We start from the raw sequence: 9467 nt of genomic DNA, 5'->3' as shown, positions 1-9467 counted from the left end.
TGGGTGATGGCGGGATGAACAGATGGCTGGATGAACAGATGATCAGATGGATGAACAGATGAACAGATGGAGGATGGATGGATGGACAGATGGATGATGGATGGATGAACAGATGGATGGATGAACAGATGATCAGATGGAGGATGGATGATGGATGGATGAACAGATGAACAGATGAGTGTGGTGACCCTCCCGTCTGCCTGCAGCAGCCCGGCTTGCCGTCATGAGGCTGCTGTGGAAGCCGCTGGATAAGATGCGGTGCTGCAGGAAGCGCTCCATGCTGCCGCTGCTGGGATGTCTCCTCACCTCGCTGCTCTTCTTCAACCTCTACACGGACGACGGATATGTGCTGGTGAGCTTCTTCCAATGCCAGGTTTCTTCTGAGTGAATTTGGTTGATTTCTTTTATTTTTTCGTCCATTTGTGTGATTCCAGGAGGCTGAGAAACGGCGGCTGGGAGACACCTTGATGCACCCTCCAAACTCTGACCGATACGTCCACACGTTCAGAGACTTATCCAACTTCTCCGGGACCATTAACGTGACGTATCGCTACCTGGCAGGAATTCCTTTATCACGGAAAAGTATGTTTCTATCCAGCAACAACTCCAACATATGAATCATTTTTATGTCTCATAATAAAACAAGTGTTCATACTGTAGATGTGAGTTCAGGTTTCTTCCTGTTTGTCACAACTATGAATCATTTTGACTGTTTACATAATTTAGATTTATTAAGAAGAATCAAACATTTTAGATTTACAATGATTTAAATGTTAGCGTCTGTATACTGTCCTGGCATAAAGACAGAAGCTGTTTGTAAAATCATTTGCAGACTTTTTAAAAATCAGTCGTCACACCAGCGTCACTAGTATCTAAAGTTACAGGAACCTCCGTGGATCTTCACGTTATTAACGACAAAGTTTGAAGGCAGCTTGTCTGAGAATTGTGGAACTAAAGCTGAGAAAATCATGTGTCCTTGTCTATAAAGAGATTGAAGAAATTGTACCCACAAAAAAGGCAAAGGAAAAGTAATTTTCTCCCCAAATTAGTGCTGGAGTCAGACTACAGTTGAAAAATGAGAATTCACAGAGACCAACTCCTGAGAGAAATGTTTCAGAAGAAAGGCTGTGGGAGGATCTGAATCCAGCAATGGTGTTAAAAGACGAGCCTTGAAATAATCTGCAGATTAAAAATATAAAGATAAATAAAAAACTGCAGTGAGAAAAGTTAGAGGTAAATATAGAATACTGATGTGTGAGGTTCCAAAAGAAAGTGTTCATAAAGCTTTGAGTTTCTTTAAAGGAGCAGCGAGGAGCTCTTATACCTGAAATTATAATATAATATAATATAATATAATATAATATAATATAATATAATAGGAAGATGTTTCTGTAACACTTGTCGGTCTAACTCCTGAACCGTCAGTCACGAGAGCTACTTTGTCTTTGCAGAGTTTCTCACCATCGGCTTGTCATCTGTCAAGCGGAAAAAAGGAAACTACCTCCTGGAAACCATCAAGTCCATCTTTGACCAGTCCAGCTACGAGGAACTGAAGGAGATCGTGGTTGTGGTCCACCTGGCAGACTTCGATCTGGTCTGGTGTGAGAATCTGGTCCAAGAAATCCACCGGAAGTTTGCTCATCACATCATCGCCGGGCGGCTCCTGGTCATCCAGGCCCCGGAGGACTTCTATCCGTCTCTGGACGGGCTGAAGAGGAACTACAACGACCCGGAGGACCGGGTGCGATTCCGCTCCAAGCAGAACGTGGACTACGCCTTCCTGCTCAACTTCTGCACCAACCTGTCCCACTTCTACATGATGCTGGAGGACGACGTGCGCTGCTCCAGGAACTTCCTGACGGCGCTGAAGAAGGTGATCGCCTCCAGGGAGGGCTCCTACTGGGTGATGCTGGAGTTCTCCAAGCTGGGCTACATCGGGAAGCTGTACCACTCCAGGGACCTGCCGCGCCTGGCACACTTCCTGCTCATGTTCTACCAGGAAATGCCCTGCGACTGGCTGCTCATCCACTTCAGAGGCCTGCTGGCCCAGAAGGACGTGATCCGCTTCAAGCCCTCGCTGTTCCAGCACATGGGCTACTACTCCTCGTACAAAGGCGCCGAGAACAAGCTGAAGGACGACGACTTCGAGGAGGACTCCGTCGACATTCCCGACAACCCTCCCGCCAGCCTGTACACCAACATCAACGTCTTCGAGAACTACGACGCCACCAAGGCCTACAGCAGCATCGTGGACGAGTATTTCTGGGGGAAGCCTCCGTGCACGGGAGACTTCTTCCTCATCATCTTCAACAAATCGACCAAAGTCAGCAGGATTAAGATAGTGACGGGAACAGAGGACCGGCAAAACGACATCCTGCACCACGGAGCCCTGGAGGTCGGCCAGAGGTCGGTGGAGACCAAGCAGGGGCGGCAGTGCAGCTCCTACATCACGCTGGGGGAGTTCAAGGTGGGGAAGATCGAGGTGAGCGGCGTGGACCACAAGATCGGCTTCGACATCGAGTGCGTGCGGATAGTGATCACGGCCGGCCAGAAAGAGTGGCTCATCATCAGGACTATCAGCCTATGGACCACGCAGCCCGGCAGCCCGCTGCAGCAGTGAGGGGACGGACAGGATCCGGTCCAATCCAGATTTTCTTGGGTTGGTGAAAGGCGTGGTGCGTTTTCATTGTCATGTGTTAAAAGGACCAACGTGTACAGAAACTTTCTACCTGCTCTCATTTTCAGAAAATGTGTATAATTAAAGATTCATACTTGGGTCTGTCTTTCTTTTGTTTTTCCTTTCTGTAATTTCTCCAGAGAACTTAAGCAGCTAAACATCAAACCTCCATGTTAGGAGCGTGGCGTCTGCCGAGCTCAGTCCTGAAGAGCCTGGCTCCAGACCAAGCATCAACTGAAATAAAAAACTCATTTTGGAAGTCTTGATCCCAAGTTCAGTCAATAAAAATGTTTTACAGGCAATGTCCTCAATTCTGAAAGTTAATTTATTCACCTTTGGCTCCACTGAGGGAGCTGACAGAGTCTTTGACAGGAATCTGATCCGTCCCGCTGGTAATGGGTCTGACGTGCCTCGGACATGCCTGAACCACAGGTTAGCAGCAGCTCTAGTTCCAGTTCCTATCAAAAGTCTGATTTCTTCCCTCTGAGAGCCGCCACCCCGAGAAACCTCATCTGTGGGTCCTGGTGAACAGGGGACTGCAGGTGAGGACGGAGACCAGCCTGCCGTTCTCAGTCTCATCAGTCTGTTAAAGCAGCTGCTTCACCAGTCTCACCATCAACAGTCTCCCTTCTGCCATCTGTCAGCAGCAACTTCAGCGTACGAGGCCCCAGAAGTGAAGGAAGTCCGTCAGCTCTCTCACTCGCTCCACTTTTTGGCGAACGTGTGCTGAAATAGGCGAGTTGGAGATTTCTTCCTCATGATGTTAAATGGGAAAAATAACCTCTGACTCTGGAAGTGGAGCTGTGCCTCACTGATAGACTGAAGAAATGTGGCATAACATGAAAACATACAACTTACACAAGTGAGCATTAGCTAATGGGGAGAAACTGCAGCATCACATCGACTGAACTGTTCAGACGCAGCCATAGCCGTATTCAGGGAGGTGCACTGTGAATGACACCTCTGTGGAATAGTTGAAAAAAGGCATGGAATAAGTCCTTTGAATTCTTTAGAATGATTTTGCTTCCTCTCAAAAATGTCTGGACCACAGAAGCTCGGTACTGTTGGCTTGGAGTTTGGTCTTTTTGTGTGTAGCGTCCTCTGCTGCCACCTACTGGGACTTGTGGGAGTCAGATCCTGAGGACTTAACTGGAGTCCATCCAGTGGTTTATTTTTGGCCAACATCCAGGCACAGGGAGAACATGCAAACACGAAACAAAGACCTCAGTCCCAGAATAGAAGTAATGGTTTTATTGGTACGAGGTGAAATGTAAACCACTGCATCACTCTGCAGTCCCCGGAGTTACATCAGGTGTTAACGCTGAAGAGCAAGTCCAAGAAAACCAGATCAGGCGTTACACACTGCCACTTAAAAGTTTGGACACGCTTCTGAATAAATGTTTTTTCTTCATTTGAAGAAAAGGCATCAAAACTATAAATGAACACAAAATGGAATTACATAGTAAGCAAAAATGGTGTGAAATAACTGGTCATAGTTGTTGGAATGGACAGATGATTACAACAGCTTACCACCACAAGCAGAAATAACAAATGTCCTTCCAGTTTTGTGTTTTAGAGTCCAAAAAGTATGCATCGTCCATCATGACATATGAGTCAAAAAGTTATTCAGACATGGGTTGTAGACCAGGCTCAATTTTATCCTCTGGCAACCTGAATAACATAACAATTCTCGAGGGTTAGCATCATTAAATATATGTGATCCTCTTAAAAATGGCCAATTTTCCTGGAATAATCCAAGTCAGGTAGGGCTCATATAGTCACTAAGAAAGAATTCGGACACAACTTATTTAAAGATCAAACTGTTTAAATGAACTATGTACAGAAACTGAGGGGGGGTTACCTGCTGTTCCTGTCTCTGAGATAACCAACAAAAAAAGTCAGAAAGAAGATCCCAAAATAAAACTGCCAGTTAAATGAAATAAAATCTGCTCTCATAGGGGCTACGAAGGAGATCCAGTTGTTCCAGATTTGATAAAACTTGCCCTTTTGTGTTCTTAACTGATGCTATTGTTTCCAACTTGAATATCTCTAGGGTAATACCAATCCAGTCCTCCAAAGTAGGTGTGGTTGGGCTTAACCATCTCCTTGTGATTGCTTTCTTACATGCCACCAAGAGCATTTGCAGCAGTTTTATCTCCCTCCTGCTTTCCAGGAAAGAAACATGACCCAGCTACAGGAACTCAAAGCTCAGAGGTATTTGAGTGCTGAAGACTGTGGTTAGTGAGGACTGGATACCCTTCCAAAACATATTTAACTTGGGACATTCCCAAAAGATATGATAATGATTTGCACCTGTCGTGCCACATCGTCTCCAGCATGGCATACTTGCACCTTTATATTGCTCCTGGTACGGTGTCCTAAAATATCTGATAATGTTCTTCCAGCAATGCTCTCTCCAGACCATTGAGCTGGAAGTTGTCCACTGGAAGGACCAAACATTTCCCCAAGTCTCCTCAGAAATTCCAGTCCCTGCTTCCCTTTCCCACTTACCTTTAACATATAAAGTATTATTTTTATTAGCATGGGATAGAGCTGTGTACAGCCTTGAAATGGTTTTTTAAGGGGTCATGGTCATGGCAATTTTAAAAATGAGGTAAAATTCTGATTCCACTGCTGAAAAATCAGCCAGTTTGCATTCTTGATTTATATATGATCGTACTTGGAGGTATCTGTGGTAGTCATTCTGTGCCAAACCATGTTTGTCTTGTAATATCTCAGAGCTGCACACTGTGTTTCTTTGAGTGAGGGACAGGAGTGTTGTGAGTCCGTACCTTGTCCATGATTTAAAGCTAGGGTCATGCCTGTGGGGATTAAAGTCTGAGTCATAGGCAAACCATCTGAACATCCTCAGCATTTTATGAAGATCACAAATATTAATCACCTTTTGCCATACTTGAAGGGTGTGAGCCAGCCAGGGATTTCCTATCTTTTCCAAGTGACCCATTAAACCCTTATCTGCTATTGCAGCTTGGATGGGGAACTGTTTTGACAAATTGGACTCCAGCTCTTTCCAGTTAGCTATATATGTATTATTACACCAATATAAAAGGGGAGTAATTTGTGCAGCACAATAGTAATTTCTTACAGAAGGAAGACCAAATCCTCCGTTCTCCTTAGCAAGCTGGAGAGCAGCATATTCAATCCTTGGTTTCTGGCTCTGCCAAATACATCTGGAGATCCATTTGTTCCATTCCCTGAATTGGTTTTCACTCACCTCTATGGGTAAATTCCTAAAAAGGTAAAGTAGTCGGGGTAAAATGTTCATCCTGACTGCACTTATTCTAGAGCTAAGACTCAGGAAGGGGATCAGATTCCATCGATGTAGATCTGCTTTTATGCTTGAAGATATTGGGTCATAGTTTGCCTGGAAGAGCCCTGAGAGGTCCTCAGTCAGATGTATCCCTAAATATTTAATAATCCCTTTATCCCAGTTTACCTTAAATTTCTTTCGCAAAGTCGCAGGGGCCAAATAATTAAGTGTCATCACTTGAGTTTTCAAAATATTAATTTTGTATCCAGAAAACGTACCAAAATCAGTCAGAGTAGACATCACTTCACAGAACGAACTCTCAGGTTCCCCCAGGCAGACCAGTACATCGTCGGCGAACATTGCCACCTTGTGTTCAACTCCTGACAGCGCAATACGCTTGATATTTTGATTCTGTCTTATTAATTGGCCCAGTACTTCTATAAATAGATCAAAAAGGAGTGGCGAGATTGCACAGCCCTGTCTGCATCCCCGTTTCAGAATAAAAGCCTCAGTTAGACTGCCATTGACCTTTATACGTGCCGAAGGGCTGTCATATAGTGCCTGGATCACTCTAATAAACTTATCCTGAAATCCAAACTTCCCCAGCACCTTGTCCAGAAATGCCCATCTCACAGAATCAAAAGCTTTCTCAGCATCCAGACTCCCTATAATTGACTGAGTTTTGTCTTTTAGTACTTGATCTAGGATGTGTAATGTTCTTCTGACATTATCCGTTGTTTGTCTGTGGCAAATAAAACCAGTCTGGTCTAAATTAATTAAACTAGGTAACAACTTCTCCACTCTGCGGGCCAAAATCGAGGTGAAGAGCTTATAATCTAAATTGAGGACACTAATTGGACGGTAATTCCCACATTCCTGTCTATCTTTCCCCTCTTTGGGGATAACTGAGATAGTTGCCTCCCTCCAAGAGGGTGGGATTTGTCCCTTCTGTAAAATGTAATTGAATGTCTTCAATAGAAGTGGGACTAGTTCTGTTCTTAGGTTGCGATACCACTGAGCATTATACCCGTCTGGCCCAACTGCTTTTCCTGATTTGAGTCTGGAGATAGCTGCATTGACTTCCTCCACTGAGACTGGTTTTATTAAATTTTCATTTTGAAAGTCTGAGAGTAACGGTAAGTCTCGAGAGCTAAGGAAGGTATCAATACAATCTTCCTCAGAAGCATTGGGTTGTGAATATAGATCCCTATAAAATGCCTCAAGACATTCCTCAATCTTTTCCAATTTGTTTAGGAGATGATAGCGCTCTATGTGCCCTCTGAATCTGTAGCGCTGTTGACGAGGGAATGCTGAGGTTCTCCCGAAGTAGCTTCTCCACAAAGTGTATCATGGATTGTGCTCCCGACTCTGCTCCCTCCGGGACTCTGTATACTCTGAGCGTCTCCCTCCTCGAGTAGGCCTCCAGAGATGTCAGCTTGGATTGAAGCTTTTCCTGCGCTGTTAGCATTTCGGCTAATATCTCGTCTGTATTTTGGAGCCGATCTTCATGTCCAGCAACCCTGGTTTCTACTTCGTTGAGCCGTGCGTTAGTTTTATCCAGCTCTCCTCTGATTTCTTGTAGATGTATTTTCGTGTCTTTTCGAAATTCTTTCACGTCTTTCCCAACGCCTCTAAGCTCCTTCGGTATCAACGCCAAGTTAACCGGTTCATCCTCGTTCTCCGTCCCAACATCCTCACAGCTTGGAGCGGGGGAGGCACCTCAGCTAGCCCCGGGGGAGCTAACGTTAGCATCTTCTCTTGGCTGCATCGCGTCGTCTTCAGCTTGTTCGACAACTGACTTTTTATTTGTCCTATTCTTCCTGGACGTCATTTGTGCCCCCTCTTCCTAGTTTTCGTGTAGTTTACTACTTAATTAATTCACTCTGGGGCAGTTTAATTCACATTTGTCGAGAGCACTCTTACTAGGCTGCCATCCCCTCTGACCCGTAACCCGGAGGTCCCTGAAATGGTTTTCCAACAGTCAAAACCAAAGAGAACAAGAGGAATCCAGGTCACGCAAAAAAATACAAACACCATGAAAAATAAGAGGAGAAAGTAAAATGTTAATATCTGGTGAATCTTAGCTTTGCTTAAGTAAATAACTTTGTTAAATAACTGTTTTAGGCCTGAGAATTGTAAATGATAACTATTGCTCGGAGTGTTGTGGAAGCCGTTCTACCAGACCCTCCAGGAGGCTGTCAGCCTGATCCTATCCTGCCCACTGCCTCATAATGTTGATCAGTAAGCCAATAAAAGTGCGAGTGAAAGACAAGGAACTGAAATTAGAACTGAATATGTGACGAGAGTTTCTGCAGAAAGATCCATTTTCATAGCAACAGTAAAAAGATGTGCCAGTGTTTTTGATGCACTGAAGACAGTCTTTATATATTTTACTAAACTGATGCAGCCACGGGAAATTAATAGCAACTAATCATTCAAAGCATTCATTCATGTGTCCACATGTATTTTTATGTTTATTTACCTATAAAATCCGCAGCCAGAGGAGAGCATGGCGACAGGGCCCCTCTTCATGGTCTCTGCTGCTCTTCAGCACCATGCAGAGAGTCCTGCTCACTGTAGGAACACTCCCCCCTGTGGCAGGGAACAGGATAACACCTCATTTCACAGTTCGTTCATGACATAATGCTGAATGTGTTCTGTAGCTGGAAGTGTTCCGCTGCCTCTGGCATTCAGCAAGGTTTAAAGATTCAGATATTATACTTAGCAAAGACTGCTCAGGAGTTTTCAGCATTAAGTCTGTGTATTTCATCCAGAGAGGTTGGACGGAGGGTCTGTCCTGTTTCACACGCTGGCCTCCTGTCAAGCCTTGGTTTATGTTGACTCAGAGGAAGACATACAGTGAAGCACCAGCATGTGATGCAAGGAAGTGGTGAGAAAACCCACAGACAAACAAACTGATCATGCAATCTGCACACAGCCACCTGGATCAGGCAAGAGAACTCCCCACTGTGAGGAAACACTCTGAACACTTACCCACTGTGCCTCCCTGCTCAGAATGCAGAGTGGTATTAAGACAGATACTTAGGGTGGGGATGCTTGGGATGGATATGCTCCGAAACAGCTCTGTCGCTCTATACATAAAGATAAAAAAACATGTTCCAGTAATTTTATTTATACAGCCTAAAGCAAATGTGAAACTGGCCTGGAAGGGCCTCACATGCAGCTGCAGCATGGAATCATCTTTAACGCTCAGAGGCACCGCGATGGAAGACAGCAGACAGACGAGGATCCTATGAGCAGCAGAAGCTGTGATGAGATGAAAGGCGAGGAAATAACAAAGTGCAGGCAGCTTTGAGGAGCACACACTTCACACACTTCCAGTGGTGGCTCGAGCCCTTCAGGTGATGAGGCTGCCAGGAAATGACAGATGGGCTGGCTTCTGACAGAGCCAAACGCAAAATGAGTTTTCAGCTGACAAATGGACTCTCACCCAGAGACCTGCCGTCATCTGGCTGCTCTAACTGTGGCGCCGTGGCGACTTCATCAGCAGACACTAAC

General features: G+C 45.0%; 1 protein-coding gene across 1 annotated transcript; it reads left to right on the top strand.

Moving 5' to 3' along the window:
• Positions 1-223: 223 nt before the first annotated feature.
• LOC115391476 (alpha-1,3-mannosyl-glycoprotein 4-beta-N-acetylglucosaminyltransferase C-like) lies at positions 224-2620 on the top strand. Its single transcript, XM_030095750.1, has 3 exons — positions 224-352; positions 435-582; positions 1452-2620. Exons 1-3 carry the CDS (start codon positions 224-226, stop codon positions 2618-2620), a joined length of 1446 nt encoding a protein of 481 aa, XP_029951610.1.
• Positions 2621-9467: the final 6847 nt, after the last annotated feature.

Source organism: Salarias fasciatus, chromosome 7, assembly GCF_902148845.1.
Source record: "Salarias fasciatus chromosome 7, fSalaFa1.1, whole genome shotgun sequence".
In the NCBI taxonomy this organism is placed as follows: Eukaryota; Metazoa; Chordata; class Actinopteri; order Blenniiformes; family Blenniidae; genus Salarias; species Salarias fasciatus.
Note: the sequence above shows the minus strand (reverse complement) of the source record. Positions and strands in the feature narration are given on the sequence as shown.